The 21,805-nt window shown below is 42.7% G+C and overlaps 1 protein-coding gene and 1 pseudogene across 8 annotated transcripts in view; both read right to left on the minus strand.

The window, feature by feature from the left end:
• Positions 1-389: 389 nt before the first annotated feature.
• The window catches only part of SETD2 (SET domain containing 2, histone lysine methyltransferase), a 95,756-nt gene continuing 74,340 nt past the window's right edge, over positions 390-21,805 (minus strand). For 6 of the 7 annotated variants that reach the window (XM_084752550.1, XM_084752553.1, XM_084752549.1 and 3 more), the window contains 4 exons: positions 16,278-16,389; positions 3,937-4,017; positions 1,476-1,577; positions 390-1,199 (listed from right to left, as the gene is read on the minus strand). In XM_084752550.1, coding sequence (XP_084608676.1) covers positions 1,038-1,199; positions 1,476-1,577; positions 3,937-4,017; positions 16,278-16,389 — 457 coding nt within the window. In that variant the 3' untranslated portion in view covers positions 390-1,037. Of the gene's footprint in view, positions 1,200-1,475; positions 1,578-3,936; positions 4,018-9,562; positions 9,616-16,277; positions 16,390-21,805 lie in introns of those variants that run through there. The other variant, XR_014773594.1, reaches the window with a different exon arrangement.
• LOC311580928 (small ribosomal subunit protein eS26-like) lies at positions 9,623-16,263 on the minus strand (annotated as a pseudogene). The gene has a single exon. The product of its transcript is annotated as a small ribosomal subunit protein eS26-like (transcript).

A 21,805-nucleotide genomic window follows, 5' to 3' on the forward strand; every position in this document is an offset into this window, starting at 1 on the left:
GAAGAGAGGACCCAAACAATGAATGAACACTCCCGTAGGCTGGGAGAAATGAAGTCTGAAGGCAAAACGATCTATTAACACTCCCCAGCCAGGAGGCAGCAAGGAAAAGACATCTGGCTTTCCTCTTGATTGACCCACTAACCATAATGAAATAGGCCCGTGGCAATGAGGTCTCAGGACACACTTCCTCTAGTCTGGAATTGCCTCAACTGAGCTCTACCTCAAGATCTAGAGTTGTGAGCCACAAGAAGGGCCTGTGGCAACAAAGCTTGTATAAAATGCAATAGCAAAGATTAATCTTGGACTCCACACACCAGTGACCACCACATCCTTTTTCTCTCCAGTGACATCAATATGAACAAACTTGATTAAGTATTAGGGAACACGCATTTCAAGTTCTTTAATTGATTTTATTTTTTACATAAAAAGTTCAGTAAAAATTGGATAAAGTAAAGTGATCTTAAGCAGTAAATCAATCTTATCAACATAGCACAAGGCTGGCCAAAACCACAGGGCAGCCTGCTTTGGAATATTTACATGATAACGAATTAAGCCTTGCAGGAGAATTTATACTGTCCTTGCAAAGTCCATGATTCTATCACACAGAAGCTAACAGCAAACAAAAAATGAACAAAAACCAGGAAAAACAAATTATTTTCAATATATTCACATATACATTAAAATATAATACAGATCGTCAGGGTAAAGGGTCCTGGGGGAGGGTGCGCATGGGTCTGTGCGCTGACAGCACCGCCAAGGGGGAGACCCAGACTTGAGAACGGGGTCAAGTGTGGCCAAGGTCTTTCTTAGGCTACTGCCTCTGACGGCCTGTATCTGCTACACTCCAACAGCTCACAACTATGGGTCTTTTGTAGATAGATAGAGCTCACTTTTACAGCTTACAGTTGACACCTGCAGGTTTGCACTGCTCAGGATGATGGGTCATCACATCAGCAGCATAGCCCTGGCCATGGGGTAGGGCAGAAGCCACAGGATTCCTCCTTTCTGATCATCTTCTCCTCACTCTGGCTTTGACGTCACTCTAATTCAGTGTCCTCTTTAGGTTTGTAAACAGCCCCAAACTTCTGCATGTACTTCTTAATGTACTCCTTGGTTTTGTGTTTCACATTCTCATTGCACTCCAGGTCCTCAGGGTTCTTACAGTACTTCAGCTCCTTATTCATAACTCCGTGAGTCAGCTGTCAGGGCACAGAGGGAGACCGAAGGCGCCATCAGAAAGGACAATGACTTGACAGGGAGGAGGACAAGCTTGGAATTAATCAAAGGGTGGTGCGGGGACACAGGGAACAGAAACCCAGCTGGCAAAGCCTCTTAGACACCTCCTTTCCCACCTCTGAACCTTGCCTCACATTCCAGGCTGGCACCTGCCACATACACCATCCTCCTAATGGAGAGTGTCTTTCCAAGTGCAGAACTTGCTAACACCACCAAACGACCAGGGACCAGGGAAGTACCTTTCGAGCAAGGTGCTTGAAGTCTTCTGTTGTAGTGATCCTGCCCACCTTGCAGTCGGGTTTCCGGTAAGGGTTCAGGCACTGGACAATGAACTGAGACATCTGCAGATAGAAGGCAGGAGACACTCTGCTCAGCTATGCTCAAGGATCATCAGAAAAGACAGCAAAAAGCATATCCAGCCATCCCCATTCCCTGCCTCAGGGGCTAGTCTAGCCAGCAGAATGCTAGGAAACCAGTGAGATGTAAGAAGGTGATCCTGGAAGCAGCCCTGAAAGGAAAAGAGCTTCCTTAGTCGGAACAACAAGCCTCACTGAGAGGGGCAGCTGCAGGCACCAGCAGCCAGGTTCGGGAAGTAGCCTCCGGTTTTACTCAAGTAACATTCAAATGCTGCCAAGGTCACTGTGTTAGGACTGAAACCTATAAGAGGTAATTAGGCCAGGAGGGCTTCTCCATCACAAACACAGCTTCTCATGCTGGGGCTAGGACTCAGATGGTAGAGCAATTGCTTAGCAACTGTTCTCTAGACCTGGGGGTAAAGGCAGGGTAGAGCAGCTAGCTACTCATAAGCTACCAGAAGGCTTTGCAACCTCAGGAACTGCAGCCAGGCATTTTTCCCTTAAAGGATACTTCAAGCCTGTCAGTATTACTCAGACCATAATCACCAAAAGCATATAAAACATGGGTAACAGCCAGCCAGATGATGATCCAGGGCAGGACTCTTCAACCTTCCATCTCCAATGTCCTCTTCTGGGCTACTTATGTTTTGTCCTACCCAGTAACTCTTAAAAGATGCTTCAGGGGCTGGGTGTGATGGCGCACGCCTTTAATCCCAGCACTCGGGAGGCAGAGGCAGGTGGATCTCTGTGAGTTCGAGGCCAGCCTGGTCTACAGAGTGAGTCCAGAACAGCCAAGCCTACACAGAGAAACTCTGACTCGAAAAACCAAAAACCAAACAAACCAAACCAAACAAAAAACAAAAGATGCTTCAGGGTCAGGGCTTCTAAAAGTACTTATGGTACAAGCTCATAGGAGAAATGGAAGAGAGGCCACTGCCAGCTACTTCAAGAAAGTACCCTGAACAGGGAGGGCAAGGCCTCTCCATCCCTGAAACTCTGTTATGTTTTACATAAGCCTTTGAACTATATATAGGTTTGTTAACTCCACAGCTGACTGGATAAACCTTGTACTCAAGGATTTTCTGTGGTTGCCTGGCTTCCATATTTCCCCTTCCAAGCCAAACCTCACTTAGCCAAGGCTTTGATTATTCTCAGCCTGAACCTACAACACGAAAGGGCGCAGCACCTCTTCTCTTCAGCACCCTCACATAACCAGCGCTCAAACCTCAGGGACTACTTATGACTTCCTAAAAGAAATGACACTCTTGCTTGTGTCCTCTCATGCTACATTTATCTTCCCGATCCATCTGACCAGTTCCCACCCTAGATTCAAGAGCTTTCCTGATATTCTAAGTATTGGTCTCTAGCACTATCATGGCACATTTTTCTCACAGCCGGCATTTTTTACAGGTCTGTTAATGAAGTCTAGCATTTAGAATCTGGAGGCTGGTGAGATGATATAGTGGATAAAGGCACCTATATCACCAGGTTTGATAATCTGAGTTTAATTTCCAGGATCCACATGGTAAAAGGGGAAAACCAATTCCCACAGGTTGTCCTCTGACCTCCATACATGTGTCAAGGCGCCCCTCTCCCAAAGAATAAGTGTCCCGATGGGTGGAGGCAGACATGGTCAAAATGGAGCGGGCAGCCACCAGGAGTCAGCAAAAGAGAGAGAACTACAATTTGATCAGAGGACCTGACAGTCAACTTAAGAGTTCTGATCTTAAAAGTTTCTCTATAAAAAAAATAATTAAAAATAAACAAATAGTTATTTTTAAATATAGGTAAGAACAACAGTCCCTGAGTGCTTACCTAGTTGTAAAAGGACATACCAATGTGTCATTGGAAAACAACTAAACAGTTAAACTACACAAGTAAGGAAGCACTCAATACTACAATAACCCTAATGCAGCCGGGCGTGGTGGCGCACGCCTTTAATCCCAGCACTCGGGAGGCAGAGGTAGGCGGATCGCTGTGAGTTCGAGACCAGCCTGGTCTACAAAGTGAGTCCAGGACGGCCAAGGCTACACAGAGAGACCCTGTCTCGAAAAAAAAAAAAACAAAAAACAAAACAAAACAAAAAAACCCTAATGCTGTATAGAGCTTTTTGCTGTCTGAGATGCTATACAGGCCCACAGTGAAAGAGCACATGTGTTGGCAGATGAACTCCTCTCAGGCCAGTAAGAGACCTTTATGGGATTCTTGGCAGGTAAAGTAGCACATTGGACCAAGAGATATAAGCTAAACCATCTTCAGGCAAGACAGACGTACATACTTAGACAAGACATAAAGGTCTCAAGGCAAGCCCAAGGACCATGCTGTCCAATCTTCTAAACCTTACCTCTTTCCTGAATACTTCTTTGCTTTTCTTTGCCAGCTCACTGGAGGTGTCTGCTTCTGCTGTCTTGGGCTTTTTTGATGTCTAGAAAAAGAAACACAATAGTGCTGACATGAGGTGTCAGTTGGTGATGTCCTACTGTTCTGGAACTCATTTCATGTCTTTCCCTTCATAGAGCTAACCCTGACCAAAGTTTCAGATTCTGGCAGCTGACTCTGGCCTCCTAACAGCCTAATTCCAATCCTCTACCTTAAGTCAAAGCTCTATCGCTCCTCTTTCATGTAGCTACACATTTCGAATTGTTTCACAGATATTAATTTACTGTCGGGCAATATCTAGATTAAAAATCATTTATCCTTTCTAAGCTCTGACATGTTAGCATTCCAGAACAACGTTAAGTGCTTCATTCTCAAGATCCTTGGTACTTACCCTCTTTCCTCCCAGAATGGAGCTGCCCAGACTACACAGGACAGTCTCAACACAAGGAGAAACTCCATGGAGGTTGGTGCATCTAGTTCAGGAATGTAAAGACTAAGGAATTCTAGAGCACACCTGTAATCTTAGTACTTGGGGAAGTGGAGGCAAGAGGATCAGGAATTTAAAACACAAATGTAAACAGTGAGTTTGAAGGCAAAAAAGCTATATGAGAATCCATCTCAAAAAAGCCCCAAATAGCTGGGCGTGGTGGCACACACCTTTAATCTCAGCACTCAGGTGGATCTCTGAGTTCGAGGCCACCCTGGTCTACAAAGTGAGTCTAGGACAGCCAAGGCCACACAGAGGAACCCTGTGGGGGGGGGGGGGGGGAAGAGACACCAAAAACCAAACCAAACCAAAGAAAAGCCCCAAACAAACAAAGTTGTTATGACACTGGTGGTGGAAATGGGATGGGTATCATTCATATCAGTAAACAGACGAGTAGATGCTAAAACCACTAATATCTTTTTTCCAAAGTGGAAAGATGCTGATAAATCCAGAAATACATCTTTCTTGCACTGCCAGAAGAGAGGCTACCAATTCCTCCTACTCAGGCAAGACTAACAGGTGATTGAGCTATCAGTCTCAGCATACAAAGCCATGTCCACACAACTAGAAAGTCCTTCCTGTGAAAAAAATAATTATGAATATTCATCTTGGATACAAACTTTCTTTTCCTTTTCTTTCTTTCTTTTTTTAAAGCAGGGTTTCTCTGTTCTGGACTCGCTTGTAGACCAGGCTAGCCTCAAACTCAGAGAGCCTCCTGCCTCTGCCTCTCGAGTGCTGGGATTAAAGGTGTGCACCATGACCCCTGGCTCGTTTTTTTTGTTTTTGAGACAGAGTTTCTCTATGTAGCCTTGGCTGTCCTGGACTCACTTTGTAGACCAGTCTGGCCTCGAACTCACAGCGATCCCCCTGCCTCTCCTCCCAGAGAGCTGAGATTACAGGCGTGCAACACTGTGCCTGACTGGAATACAGATTATCATGTTCAGCAGGTACTACAGGTTTCCTAATTTAAAAGAAAAAAAGATTTATTTATATGCTCATTAGTATGTGCATATGGGTTCCACTTACATGCCTGGTCTCTCCTGGAGCTGGAGTTATACTTGGAGTTATTTGTGAGTGCTCTGCTAAGAGCTAACAAGCGTTCTCAACCATTCAGCCACCTCTCCAATATCTCCGCTCCACCCCCACCCCTTTTTTTTTTTGAGACAGGGTTTCTCTGTGTAGCCTTGGCTCCCTGGAACTCACTATGTAGACAAGACAGGCTGGCCTATAGTAGATCTGCCTGCTGCTGCTTCTTGAGTGCTGAAATTAAAGGTGTATGCTACCACTGCCTGGTTCTAGCCCCTACTTTTATTACCTTTAAATAAGCCCAGTACAAGGAAGGCATGTGCTCTCACTTGCTAAGCCTTCTTTCCAGCCCTGTCCACGCTTTTACTAGGAGTTTAGAACAACACAGTCTCTGACACACTGCCCATGCTGTAGTTCTACTTTGTCTATGTCCACAAACAGCACATAAACTCTGGTGCAGAGGAAGCTGTTCAAGTCCCTCTATTCAGACTTGCTGTGCAGAAAGGTGGCTTTTGGGTTGCCCAGAGCTGATTTACCTATTGACAATTTCTCTACTTTCTTCCTCTGGCTATAGCAGAGGTGGAGCTGAGAGATTGAATAGATCCCCTTTCTTCTTCTAGGAAAAAAGTAAAACACACAAGAAACTATTTTCTCTTTTTGTTTCGAGACAAGGTTTCTCTTGTGTAGTCTTGGCTGTCCTGGACTTGCTTTGTAGACCAGGTAGGCCTCCGCCTCCCTGAGTGCTGGGAATACAGGCGTGTGCCACTGTATCCAACTGAAACTCCATTTTCAAATGTTCTGGTTTAGATCTTTTTTTTTTTTCTTTTTAGGGGGGCAAGGAATAGAGTAAAAACTTGCAATTCTTTCTGCCCAAAGTTCCTGACACTGGATTGTAAGTGTGCCGCACTGCTTGCTTTGAGACTGGTTACATCCCCCTCTGCCCTCCAGTGTGCATATATCCCACAGTAAAGTCTCAGGTAGCCAAAGATCCAGAATTATCTGAATATTTGAGCATGGTGGCTTACACTTGTACTACCAGCACTTGAAAAGCTGGGGCAGGAGGACAGCTCCAACTTCAAGGGCAGCCTAGGCTATGCAGTACGCTGTAGTACAGCTGGACAGCAGAGTGAGACCAGCTTTTAAGGCAGATTACATGTAAACAAGGCCACAAGAAAACACACCCCCAGATTTCTTCCCCCCCCCCTCTCTTTTTCGAGACAGGGTTTCTCTGTGTATTCTTGGCTGTCCTGAACTCGCTTTGTAGACCAGCTTGGCCTTGAACTCACAGCTATCGTCCTGTCTCTGCCTCTTGAGTGCTGGGATTAAAGGCGTGTGCCACCATGCCTGGCGATGTTCTCTTATACACTCAGAAGTGAGTAAAAATACGTGTACAAGCATGACAGCCATCACTAGGATCCTGATCCTAGAGAAAAGGCAGAGTTGATTATCCTGCCTGCCTCTAAACCACCAGTTCTCAACCCGTGCGTGTCCAACAATCCTTTCACAAGAGTCACCTAAGATTAGTTAAAAACAGGTATTCACATTATGACCTGTAACAGTAGCAAATGACAGTTATAAAGTAGTACCAAAAATAATTTTACAATTGGGATCACCACATCGAGAGGACTGCATTAAAGGTCACGGCATTAGGAAGGTTGAGAGCCACTTCTCTAAATAGAATGTACTTCTAGAAAGCTTAAGTAACTCTGGGCTTAGGTTTATAGCTCAGTTGGTAGAATTACTTGCCTAGCAGGCAAGAAACCCAGAGTCTGATCCCCAGCACCGAATAAACTTGGCACGGTGATGCATGCCTGTAATTGTAATCCCAGCACTTGAGAGGTAGAGGCAAGAGGATCAGTAGTTCCAGGTCATCCTTAGCCACCTAGCAAGTTCAAGATGACCCAGTCTACACAGGACTGTGTCTTAAAAAAAAAAAAAAAAAAAAAAGGTGTGAGGTGGGGATGGGGGAGCTGAAAGATGGATGGGCAGTCAAGAATACAGGCTGCTCTTCCAGAGAACCCAGGTTTGATTCCTAGTCTACATAGCAGTTCACAAATGTCTTCTGGCCTATAGGAACCCTAGGCACACAACTCGTGCACAAACATACATGTAGGCAAAAGATACACATAAAATACATTAAAAAAAAAGAAAGAAAGCTAAAGAAATCCAATGCACACTTAGTAGCTTTCTAATTCAATTCTGACTTGGCAAGATTGGGGGAGCTCTGAACACAGTATACTGAGCTCAGTCAGGGAGCACTCAGGTGCCTTTGATGCTGAGCAGCTTGGACTGAGAAAGAAAGTGTTCAAAGGAAGGGCACTAGACTTGTATACCATATACATAATGACATAAAACTAAGAATTCAAGTGAAATTCATGAGCTAACCATGGTATGTCTGTAAGGCACGGGAATCACTTCAGGCACTAACACTTAAGACCAATGACAGGCAAAGGAGCAAAGCTAGAGCCAGACAGCACTTGTTACTGACATGAAAAATTTGGGGATCCTCCCAATTCCCCAAAAGTTCCACTAGATATTTTAGCATTTCTAACAATATTGTCTATGAAAAAGTCAGAGACCTGAGACTGGACCAAATGGCCCTCAGCTCATGACAGGCTAGACAGCATGCTTTAGAGAAGGCGCCTCACTCAAGTCTGAGGAATCACTAGCGCACGGTGAAGACCCATACACAAAAAAGCAAAGCCCTCTCAGGCCCTCAGCGAGTTTGCTTTTTCCTTGATTTGGGTCCTACGTCAGTCAATGGAAAATTTTGGTGGGAGCCTATGTAAGCAGTAGTCAGATGAATACACAGAACCAAATGAGCAGGCAAAAGGGCTTGGAAGCCAGAGCTTACTGTTTCAGAAGTGGACCCTGCAGTTAGCCTTTATCTACATAACACATTTGACTTCCCAGGAAATCTTGTTTGGAAATGGCAAGAAGTCTCAGCATCTTCACATTACTGGGGTTCTGAGTTCATCTGCATTCCCCGCAGGCAGCCTTAAGCTTACTGTGTGGCTCAGGTACTCACAAAGAAAATGAATGCTACAACCAAAGCCAACTTCGGTCCTTATTAGATATACAGACGCAATTAGGTCAAAAGGCCTCTGTGCCTTTTAAAGGGGGAGAAGGGCTTAAGTTACAGAGAGGAGCTCTGAAAACGAGAGACCATAGTATTACTCAGCTATCTTTTCTCTCCTGAATTTAATTAACCCCTCTTTAGAATGTGAAATATAAAAGATTACTCAATGAGAAACTGTATGTTTGGTGACAGCATGACTCTAGAAGTAGAAGCTCAATCATCAGAAACATAAACTCGCTTCAACCTAGTTCTCCAACATACAGATGTGGCTGCACATTAACTATGGAGCTAAGAAAGACGGTCCTTGACAACACAAACTTGTCACACTGTTTTGGCGTTGCTACCAGTCAGAACACAGACCAAGACAGCACTCCACTGGTGCTTCTAAACAAGGCTGCCGTTTGCTCCTTAATATGTAAAACAACACCAACAAAAACCAAGAGGAGGGAATGGCAGAAAAGGAGCTAAAGAACAAGATTCTAGCAACGGTGATTCAAAGGAAAGCAGAATTCACAAAACGCCTGGAACTAAAGTTCTTTAAGACATTACTAGGAACGAGTGGCCTCTACCCATATTTCACCTACAAGTGCAAGGCAGGCCTGGAGCTTTCTCTCTGTACCCCGGCTGGTAAGTGGCCATTCTAACTGAGAAACTTAAACCATCTCCTCTGTAGAGACTGGTGTTCTTGTTTCTGACAATCTCTCAAAAGTGATTTCTGGGTTACTTTTTCACTACTGGTAAGTGACATTGTATGAAACAATTTTGCAAATTGTTCCAACTCTAAAAAAGAACGAAACAGGATCAACAACTGAAAAACCTCGTGGCTGCATATCGTACCCTTTGCAACTTTTTTTTTTTTATAACACAGGAACACCTGTGCAACCTTGGCATGAAGGTTAATCCAGGAGGTAGAAGCAAATAAACCGCTCTCTCACTTGTGCAAGCTGTCAACACGGTTCAGTTCTGAGGTTCTCAAAGGAAGGTTGACTTAACACTCACCACATGATGGATGATGGAAGAGAGTACAAGATGATCAAGAGTAGGGAACAACACTGGAGGGAAACAGAGAAGGAAGGCTCTAGTAGATGCTTAGTCTGACCATCAAAAGCTTGTTACTACCACCCAGCACGCCTCAGAGAACTCTCTGCCCACTGTCCAACTCCCCTGGTTTGTTGTATCATAACATTCTCTATGTAAGTACCAGAGCCACACCATAAGCTTAATGCAATCTGTCAACTAAACCAGATGAATTCAAAGCCCCAGTTTGGGTTGTGAAATACATATACACTTATGTTGCAACAAGAACCAGTGTACTGATGATTCAACATGAATCCAATGCTATTCCTGTTCTGAATCCTATAGGGAGTTCAAACACTTCACATTCCATAATGTATTATTTATCATATTTCCTCTTGTTCTTTCCTCTTTCATTCTTGATACTTAAAACTGAATGATGGCACCTTCTCTACCTATGCTAAAACTAGAGAATATTGGACTATTTTTTGCTTCTACCTATCTACTTCAATTATTTTTATTTATTTACTTTTTGAGACAGGGTCTTATCACCATAGCCTTGATTGGTCTGGAACTTGATGTGTATGTACATCAGGTTGGCCTCAAACTCAGAGAGCTCAGCCTGTCTCTGCCTCCTCAGTGCTGGTATTGAAGTAGTATATACCACCATTATCCATCTTGGTTTTCTGAACTTTTTCGTGTTTGTTTTTTGAGACAGGGTTTCTCTGTGTAGTCTTGGCTGTCCTGGACTCACTTTGTAGACCAGGCTGGCCTCAAACCCACAGAGCTGAACTTTAATAATAGTTCTTAAATGTCTTGTGATTCTTTTCTATTCTTAGTTCCTCACTTTGTAACGGCGACACTCCACATTTTGATCTGTCATTGTCTCAAACAAGCCTGTTTCACTAGAGACGAGCATTTGAATTCTCTGCATCAAACATACTTGCTAGCTCCCAAATACCTATTGGACGTTAATCACATTAACAGACCTCAGACAACTGATTTTTGACATCCTTCCCAAGGTGTGTTTTTTGTTTGCGATTTTGGGACCATGTTCAGAACAGAACCAGGGCTTGGCGTGCACTGAGAGAGCAGTCCTGGCCGTAACCCACACCTCCAATTCTACTCCTGTCTCTGTGTTGTTCAGTATGTCATATGTAACCAAACTTACTATACCAGGTTTCTTAGTGTTTGCAATTTCCACTTTTACGATTTTGCAAAACCTGTCTGAAATGCTCAGTTCTTGACTGTACAGGTAAAAAAAAAAAAAAATCACCGATCCTATGACATCTCTGATGTATAGTCTTGAGACGATCACTGAGCCCCTCAAAACACTAGGCATGAATTTCTTCTACAGTAGCTTTCTAAGATGAATTTTCAGATGATGAAAACCCAGATTCAGCTCTCTTTCAATTTCTATGTATCGCACACCACTTGTAAATTGACAAAAACTTGCTACAATGGTGCAATGTATGGCTCTGAAGGGCTTATAATCTAAATAAAAACACAAGGAACTAAAAATAGAACATAAGGAATGAAGCTATTCCTCTTAAATTCCCTTCTCCTGTCTACACATATGCTAGGTAGATGAACACAACTGTAAAATGTTAAGGAGAAACTGAAGTAGACTCTAGCTATCCAATCCAGACTAGAGCCTGCTTAAAGAGACCACTGTCTGAAAAGGGATCCAAAGACTGACAACTGCCCCATGCTGCAGGGAAGAACGGCTGAAATGTCAACGAGCAGTTGCCTAGAAAGACAAGAAAAGGTAAGGCTGGCAAGCTGGGGATGGCGGTGCACATCTGTCACCTCGGCACCCAAGGAGGTCGAGCCCGGTGGATCTCTATGGATTTGAGACCACTCTGCTCTACACGGTAAGTGGCAGGACAACCAGGGATACATAGGGAGAGACTGTCTCAAAACAAAAGCAAACTTATATAACTCGCAATACTTCTAATTTTAAAAGTAAGCAGATTAATTTGGCTTATTATAAATAACAGCATCAGTAATATTTAAAGAAAAAACAACAGGAACTATGCAAGCTGAAGTGCAAGGAGAAAATAACTGAAAAAGACAAAGTGAGGGACTCAGGCCCGTGAAAAACCCAGCAGTCCAGCAACATGTATACAAAGGAGGTCTACAGGAAAAAGAGGACACCGTAAAAACAGAACAAAACAAAGCAAGATTTGAAAAAAAATGGCTAAGATACAACAGCTTGGATGAATTATCAAAACAGGTTCACAGGAGTGCAAACAATCACAAGAAAGTTAAACATAAAGAAAAGTATATAGCAATAAAGTTTTTGAAAATCACTTAGAAAAGAAATATAATAAATAGCTGGGCATACAGATCGCTGTGAGTCCAGGGCAGCCAAAGCTACACAGAGAAACCCTGTCTCAAACGAACAACAAACAACAAAACACACACACACACACACACACACACACACACACACACACACACACACACAGGAGAATAATGAAATGCATCTTCCCTATCAGAACAAATTATAAGTCAGGTGTGGTGACACACACCTGTTACCAGAATTCAGGAAACAAAGGCAACAGTACCACAGCAAGTTCAGGATCAGCTTATATAGCAAGACCCTGCCTGAACAAAAGAGAAAAATATCTTTAAAAGGGAGGGGGGGGGAGTTGAAAAGTAGGAAAAAGTATCAATTTAGAACTCTATATACAGGGACTAGGGAGACAGCTCATTGGTTAGGAGCACTGGTTGCTCTTACAGAGAACCTGGGTTTCATTCCCAGCACCCATATGGCAGATCCAGTCCCAGGGAGGACTGCCACCTTCTTTTGGCCTTGTGGTCCACAGACATGCAGGCAGGCAAAACTTCTATAGAATAGAAAAGAACTAAACAGAATAGAATACTATATCCAGTGATAATACCCTTCAAATGAGCGTCTTAAAGTTTCCTCAATAGCTAAGCATATTCCTACCACATAATTCAGCAATTATGTTCCTTGGTGTCTACACAAAGAAACTAAAAACCATATCCACACTAAAACTTACATGTAGGTGCTTTCACTAGCTTTACTCATAATCACAAAACCTGGAAGCAAAGTAAGATGTCCCTGAGCAGTACCTGGGTAAGCAGTTGTACTCTCAGACAATGGATTAGTATTCAATACCACAGTGAAACAAACACCAAAACACGGTAAGACAGAGCAGCCCTCAATGTACAGCTCTCTGGGGCCAGATGGCGATAAAGGGAGAGGTTATGTAACATGGTAGAGGAGTACGAGGACACTAGAGTCTCTTTTTGTTCTATGTTTATCTACTTTCTGCTCAATTTTACTATACCAAAATAGAACTAACGTTGCTCAGTACTTTATTTATTTATTTATTTTACTTTGTGCTGGGTGTGGTGGCACATGCCTGTAATCCCCACACTTGAGAGACAGAGGCAGGAGGATGAATCTCTGTGAGTTTGAGGGCAGCCTGGTCTACAGAATGAGTTCCAGGACAGCCAGGGCTACACAGAGAAAGAAACTCTGTCTCAAACAAACAAACCAAACAAAGAATCCAGATAGAAATAGAATTCTACACCAAAGAATGAAGTATTGGAAATGCTAAATAGGGGTAAGAACAGGACTTCACTAGGTAAAAGATTAAATTTCTTCTTTAACATTTTATCAGAGTTTTCATTGTTGTAGATATGGGTACAAAGAAGTGAGTCTACACTAGCACACAGCAAATACCTGTACCACTAATCCCAGTTATATACTACCATTAACAGACTTTAAATGAAAAAGTATAATGGACAGAAGCAAGTAAAGTAAGTTCTTTACCCTCAAGAAAAAAAGCAAGTTATACTTTGAGTAATCACTTTAATGTGGTATAAGATGACAGCCTGTTCTGAGATAATATGCATATTACAAATCTCAGGATCTATTTGTATTCTAAAATACTGAGGCCTTCCCAAAGCTTTGGCTCATAAGGAAAATACCTAACATATCAGAAATTGAGTTCAGCCTGGCCTAGCAGCACATGTCCAAAAACCCAGCAGGTGGGAGGCAGAGGCATACGGATCACTGAAGGTTCCAGGCCAGGCACAGCAACAACCTGAGATGCCCGCCAAATACATAGTGAAGAAAGCAAAACATTTCCTAGAAAAGTTAATGAAATATAGAAGAGGGTATGGATCCATTCACACTTATCACCCGCTTCTTTTTCTTCCTTCATCTTTCTCCCACTGCCCATAGTAATTTAAGTCCCTCTTCTTATGCTCTGAAGGAAAAGAAATAAAATGAAACCTAAAATCCTCAGGTTTTAAAACACACAGAATGACTTCTGATTTAAGTAACTCATCCTTAGAGATAATTTAGTCTTTTTATTTGTCTGTTTGTTCGGCTGGTTTTGGTTTTCTGAGACAGGGTTTCTCTGCCTAGCCCTGGCTGTCCTTTAACTCACAGACACCCACCTGCCTCTGCCTGCCGAGTGCTGGGGCTAAAGGCATGGGCTACCACACCCAGCCTTAATTTAGTCTTATTAATAAGTTAGGATAAAGGATAATTCAACTAGCAAGTACTTGTTTTTTATTTATACCACCTCTAATCTCATTAACTTTCTTGTCAGAGAAAGAAATTGAAGAGTAAAATCTTTCCTGTTAAATTTTTTCTAGCATTTCCATACAAAGTATCTTCTGTTTCATAGCTTTAATAAATGAGAAAGTTTTATAATCTTTGAATATCACACAGGGTACCTCTTTTATTATTGTTTTAATTGTGAGTGTGTGTGTGTGTGTGTGTGTGTGTGTGTGTGTGTGTGTGTAGAGGCACATATGCCACAGAATGCATGTGGAAGACAGAGGACAACTTTTTTTTTTTAAAGTATAACTACCATTTTATTTGTCCGAAGTATTTTTTCTTCTGTCCTGTCCTTACATGGGCTTTGGTGGAGGTCATGGTGCAGCAGCAGCAGGTCTAAACTGTGGTGGGAGTGTTCAGTCCTTCCGGCCTCACAGGATAGATTCCTGACCACCTGGCTATGACTGGCACAGCTCACGCAGCAATGCAGCTTGACGTAGAGCTTGGAAAGCACATAAGCATTGAAGACACTGGCTTCGGAGATGTCCCTGACAGCAGCGGCCTCTACAATGTTCCAGATGACAAACTTCTTAATGGCCTTGTCCTTGGGGACGCACTGGGCGCAGTTCCTGCAGCAAATTGGCTGAACGTGGCCGCAGCCCTTTTTAGCACGGCCATTGTTCTCCTTTTTTTGGTCATCTTGGAGCCAAGACCCGAAAGAGCAGAGGACAACTTTTGAGAGTTGGTTCTCTCCTTCCAACATGGGTCATCTCCCTTAGGAGTAAGCTCCTTAACCTGCTGAACCACCCTGACTTAGCTGTTGTCAGCTTATATTTTGGTTCATTCAGACAGGATCCTGCTGCACAGCTGACCTCAAACTTGCAATCCTCCTACTTAATGAGGACAGGTAGGGAGTACCACCACTTCTAAAGATTCATTCATCCACCCAGTATTCACTTGTGTGTATGATGTGTGTGTGAAGATGGGCACACCATGGTTTTGTGGGAGTTCTTTTACTATGCCATCTCCAAGACCCCTTTAGTGAATTTTTAAAAAAAGATTTATTTATTATTATGTATACAGTGCTCTGCCTGCATGTATACCTGCAGGCCAGAAGAGGGCATCAGAGCACATTATAGATGGCTGTGAGCCACCATGTGGTTGCTGGGAATTGAACTCAGGACCTCTAGAGGAGCAGTCAGTGCTCTTAACCTCTGAGCCATCACTCCAACCCTCCTTTGGTGAATTTTAACATAACCAGTTTAAATTCATTCCAGATCTAACCAATCTCAAAATTACAACATCTATTATAGTATTCAATTTAAAGTGTCAAAACAAGCAGAATGTTGGCACATGCTTGTAATCCCAACACTGGGATAGCCTGATCACTATATGGAGCATAGTTTGGGCTAGATTGTTTATGCCTCAAAATAAATAAATTACAAAAAAAAAAAAAACACAAACCAAACAAAACAAGACAACAACAATAACAACAACAACAAAAAAAAAAAAAAAGAAAAAAGAAAAAAGAAAAGAAAGAAAAAAGGAAAAAAAGAAACAAATACCCAACCAACCAAAGTACAAGTAAAAAGAAACCATCTATACAGTTCACTATCAAGAAGAAGAAAAGAAGGCTGGAGGGCTCAGAGGTTAAGAGCACCGGCTGCTCTTCCAGAGGTCCTGAGTTCAATTCCCAGCAACCACATGGTGGCTCACAACCATCTACATGTGATCTAGTGCCCTCTTCTGGCATACAGGTGTTCATACAAATGGAGCTCTCATGAATAAAATAAATAAAATCTTTAAAAAAAAAAAAAAAGAAGAAGAAGAAAAGAGTCAAGTTATAAAGAAGTATAGAGTATAATTGCCTTTAGTCTCCTGTAACTAGTGTTGCCACATGTCTATAACTGGTCTATTCATACATTCAAAGCCCTTCTAAATATATTCCTTAAGTAGAAGCCAGTATGTGTCTGACTCCTTGAATGTGCCAATGGTCTTTCTTTTGCTTTGACCTCAATCTCTCCTTTGACATAGTAACAGACATTTTTCCCCAAAAAAGGGGGGAAAAAATTCCCAAACTATATGGCTACTGACCTTATTGAATCAAAGGACACAGATATTCAAATGACCAGGACACATATAAAAGTTACTCACCTTCATGGGGTTTTCATCATATGTTGGGGTTCCCAGGTCCATCTCAGCTTCATGCTCAAGGCTGGCATCATCTCCTGGGCTTTCCCAAGTAGGAGGATCCCACTGAGTCTGCCTAGAAGAAGATAAGAACAGCCACACTGTCATGGGTAGAAAACACAAAACCCTGGCATAGAGTTTCAAAACTATACTATGTAACAGCGTACAAAATAAGTCAGAACTTTAAGATTGAGACATATTTCTGATAGTTCTCATCAGCAATGACTCTAGCCTAGAGATATTTGGGGTGGGGGGATTAAGAGAGGGTTTCTTTGTGTAGCTCTGGCTGTCCTGGACTCACTTTGTAGACCAGGCTGGCCTTGAACTTATGAAGATCCACCTGCCTCTGCCTCCTGAGTGCTGGGATTAAAGGCGTGTGCCTCCACACCCAGCCTCTAGAGACATATTTCTAACAATATTTAATCCCATCCAAATTTAATGTTTAATGGATTATTTGGATCCATCCATTATATGGATAATTGAAGGCAATTAGATGATAACGCTGAAAACTAAACATCTTGTCTGTTTCTCAATTGGTTTAGTGTACTAGATATATCCTAGGTTTAAAAAGTACATGGAGCCGGGCGTGGTGGCGCACACCTTTAATCCCAGCACTCAGGAGGCAGAGGCAGGCGAATCGCTGTGAGTTCGAGGCCAGCCTGGTCTACAAAGTGAGTCCAGGACAGCCAAGGCTACACAGAGAGACCCTGTCTTGAAAAACAAAAACAAAAACAAAAACAAAAAGTACATGGAGCAGATGAAGAAGCCATTAACTACTATCTAGTACATACTTGAAGCAAAATAAGTCACAACCCTTACAATCCTTGACCATGCTGTAGTTCTACACCTTTAACGACCAAAAGCCTAGAAATACTTCTGTTGTCTGCTAAAAATGTCTTCAACTGGTTCTAAAAAGGGCTCAGCCATGTTAACTCACTGAATGTTTACAAAATAAGCAGGCAAACATATAACCTAGGCTGGAATTAAGAACAGTGGTAAATCCCTCATCTTTCTGTCTCTGCCTCCTGAATACTAAGATTATAGGGAATGCCACCACAAGCAACTATATCTTTTAAAAGAATTATTTTATTTTAAATTTTGTGTGTATGTCTGTGTGTGGGTATGTGTGCAAGAGCGTGGGTGCACACAGAAGCTAAAAGCAGCTGAATGCCCTGGCCTGTAAGCCACCTGACATGGATGCTGGGAATTGAACTCTATTTAGTCCTCTGGAAGAAAAGTAAACATTCTTAACTGCTGAACCATCTTCCCAGCCCCTTAGTTGATTTTATTATTGTACGCACATGGGTATTTTGCTTGCATGTATGTCTGTGTACCACATGTGTGCCTGGTGCCTGTAGAAGGCAGAGAACGGTGTCAGACGCCCTAGAACTGAAGTTACCAACAGCTGTGAGCCATCATGTGAATGCTGGGACTCAAACATGCGTCCTCAGGAAAATCGGCCAGTGCACTTTACTACTCCAATCCCAATTTTAAAAAATTACATTTATTTATTCATGAGAAGGAATGTTTATGTCATGGTGCACATGTGGAAATCAGAAGGCAACTTCTGGGAGTCTTTATATTCTTTTTACCATATGTGGGTCCCAGAGATCAAACTCAGGTTATCAGACTTGGTGGCAAGCGCTTTTAACTGCTGGGTCATCTCAACAGCCTGATTTTTTTGTTTTATTTTGTTTTTTGTTTGTTTGTTTTTAAAGACAGAGGCTTGCTCTATAGGCCTGGAGCTCTGCATGTAGACAACCTCCCTCTGGTTAAAGGCATGTGCCGCCACACTTGGCTTGATTTTTTTTTTTTAAAGCTAGACTTGTAAAAACTGAAGAAGGGATTCACAGCAAGAGCTAGAGACATGGCTCAGAGGTTAAGAGCACTGTCTGCTCTTCCAGAGATCTTCAGTTCAGTTCCCAGTAACCACATGGTGGCTCATAGCCATCTATAATGAGATCTGATGCCCTCTTCTGGCAGGCTGGCACACATGCAGGCAGAACATTGTATAATAAATAAATAAATCATTAAAAACAAAAACAAAAAGAAAAAGAGTCTGAAGTCAGCTATCACAGAGAATCTATGGAGGGAATAGTTAAAAGGTTAAAGCTGAAGCTGTAGGGATGGCTTGGTAGGTAAAAATCACTTTTCAAATAAGCCTAATGACCTGAATTCAGTCCATGGAACCCACATAAAAACCCAGGTGCAGGGCTGGAGAGACGGCTCAGAGGTTAAGATCACTGGCTGCTCTTCCAGAGGACCTGGGTTCAGTTTCCAGCACCCACATGGTGGCTCACAACTGTATGTAACTCCAGTTCCAGGGGCTCTGATACCCTCACAGAGACATGCATGCAGGCTACAAACCAATGCACATAAATAGTTAAAAACTAAAAACTCAGGTGCAGTAGTGTGCATCTGTAATCTCAACACTTTTATGGCAAGATGGGAGGTGGAGACAGGAAAGTGAAGTACCTCTATCCAGTATTGCAGGATATTTGATGACATTGTCAACCCCAAGATTATGAACTGGAAAAACCTGTTTCTTGTTGTGGTGTGGCTTGGCCCTTGTATACATCTTTAACCCAAGAGCTTTCCATAAACAGGATCAAATAAAGTTAACTCTAGGTAAAGAGGCAGAGAAAGCAACTAGCAACTAATTGACAGGGAGTGAACATAAGTAAACACAGGAAGGAGGGACATTGAATTGAAGGGTCTTTAAGACAGCACGGAGAAGGCCAGGCATGGTGGCACACGCCTTTAATCCCAGCACTCGGGAGGCAGAGGCAGGCGGATCGCTATGAGTTCAAGGCCAGCCTGGTCAGGACAGCCAAGGCTACATAGAGAAATATCTTGGGGAAAAAAAAAAAAAAAAGACAGTATGGAGAAATAGGAAGGAGGTTTTTCCTTCTGGGACGTGAGCTGAGTAGGAAGGTCAGCTGGGTGCTTTCTCTGTCTCTCTGAGCTAGCAGGCTTTTACCCTAGCATCTGGCTCCTGAGTCTTTCTCCTCACGAGCCACTCCCCTCATACACACATAGACTTATAAGCATACAATAAGAAAAACCAAAAACCAAAAAATCAAAAACAAAAAATCAAAAGACCTAGCATACGCTATTTTCCTACTACACTAATCTTTAGTTGGCAACATTAAAGGCATTTGATACAATCCATTTTAGATGAGTATAAAATCAGGTTTACATGCAATCTATCAAACTGCAAAACAACATTTCTATTGTAATAGTAAAGCATAAGCATCTGTACATTTCATGTGGAAACTAAAATTTTTTTGTTATTGTTTTGTTTTGGAGACAGGGTTTCTGTACAGCAAGCTGTCTGGAACTCAAGAGATCCACCTGCCTCTACCTCCAAAATGCTGGGATTAAAAGGCATGCACCACCACAGTCAGGCTACAACTTGCTTTCTTTTAAGTATCTAGAAGAATTATCATATGCTTTAAAAACTACTCTATGGCTGAGGGGATGCACACACAATTCCCCCTTAGTTTTGAGAGAGTGTGTGTGTGGCAGTAGTGGCACACACCTTTAATTCCAGCACTTGGGAGGCAGAGGCAGGTAGTTCTCCGTGAGTTCGAGGCCAGCCTGGACCGTTACACAGGGAAACCCTGTTTGGGGGGCGGGAGGAAGAGATGGGAGTTAGAGTTATAGGTGGTTATAAGCCACTTGATGTGGGTTCTGGGAACTGAGCCTGGATTCTCTCAAGGAACAGTAAGTTCTCTCTCTCCTCCCTCTCCCTTCCTTTCCCGCCCCCTCTCTCAAAGCAAAGAACATTTATTCTACAGAAAGAGTCAGCATGTATGGGCAATTAAGTACTCTCTTAACAGCCCTAGTAGTGCACACTTGTAATCCCAGCACTGGGGAGGTGGAAACAAGAGGATAAGAAACCCAACTGAAATCATTCTCAGCTACATATCAAGCTCTCACTCAGCCTGGGCCTTAAGAGATCTTGTCTTAAAAAAACAAACAAAACAAAACAAAACAAAAAAACCAAAACCAGCAAACAAACAAAGTGAGGGGGAAAATGTGGTTTTATTTATTTATTATTATGTATACAGTGCTCTGCCTACATGTGTGCCTGCATGCCAGAAGAGGGCACCAGATCTCACTATAGATGGTTATGAGCCACCATGTGGTTGCTGGGAATTGAACTCAGAACCTTTGGAAGAGCAGCCAGTGGTTTTAACCTCTGAGCCATCTCTCCAGCCCCATGTTCTTTTTTTTTTTAAATATAGAGTTGTTGTCCATGATCCACTCTAGCCTGTTGCTATGAAATCTAGTTAGAACATAGACATAACCATTTGCCTACATATTGCCTATAATTGCTAATACAATACCAGCAAAACACTGAACAGTTATGACAAGAACCTACTGATCAGCAAATCTTGAGGTATTATTTTCTAGTCTTTTACAGAAAGCTTGCATGAGACTAATGACATCTACACTGTTAAAGATTAAGTCACTATCTTAAAAAAAAAAATTACACCTGTTAAGTGTATGAGTGGGTACAGTCTATGTGGAAGGTCAGAGGCAACTAAAGAAGTCAGGTCTTTCCTTCCAACTCGAGGGGCCTAAGGATTGAACTATGGTCATCAGGTTTGGTGGCAAACATTTTCACCCTACTAAGGCATCTCGCCAGCCCAGTCACTACCCTTTTTAAAAATTCCCAAGCTGGATGTAGACTCACACTTACAATCCTAGCACTCTGCAAGCTGAGATAGAAGACTGCTGAGAGTTCAAGGCCAGACCCTGTCTCATAAAACAAGAAGAAAACAAAATGAGGGCTCATGACAGTGCTCAGCTGGCTGAATGTTTGCCTAGCATGCACCAAACTCTTACCCTCTATAACCTCAGCAGGATATGGCAGCACACGCTGTAATTCTAGCCCTCAGGAGGTAGAGGCGGGTGGCGACCAACCTGGGCTATCTTGAAAGCACACCTAACAGTAGGCTCGGTATGGTGGCACATACCTCTGATCTCTGGGAGAGGTCTCTGTAAATTCAAGGCCACACAGTGAAGCCCTGTCTTATAGAATAAAACATGTGCCATACACCAAGGGGCTAATTAAATGGCTCAGCAATTTAAAGGTGCTTGCTACCAAGCTTAAGTTCAGCAATTAAAAGGTACTCAAGCGTAAAGACTTGAGATGCTGAAACACATTGTTGAAGATAAATAACTCCTCTAAGTTGTCCCCTGACATCTACATGTATGCATGCATATGCACAATGCATATATACACATTTACTATTTCTAAATAAATGCAATGGGTGGACATACCAAAGCACACTTAAAAAGGGCAAAGTCTAATGTATGTCATGCGCTTTCAGACAGGATTCTGAAGCTGGGCCTGGCAGTGCATATTTCCAATCCCAGCACTTGAGAGAGAGACAAGAGGCTAAGGCACTCAAGGCCAGCCTGGGCTACACAAACCCATCTCAAAAGGGGCACACATGGGGAGACAGCTCAGTAGACAGTGT

This window comes from Acomys minous (assembly GCF_964271855.1).
Source record: "Acomys minous genome assembly, chromosome: 13".
Lineage (NCBI taxonomy): Eukaryota > Metazoa > Chordata > Mammalia > Rodentia > Muridae > Acomys > Acomys minous.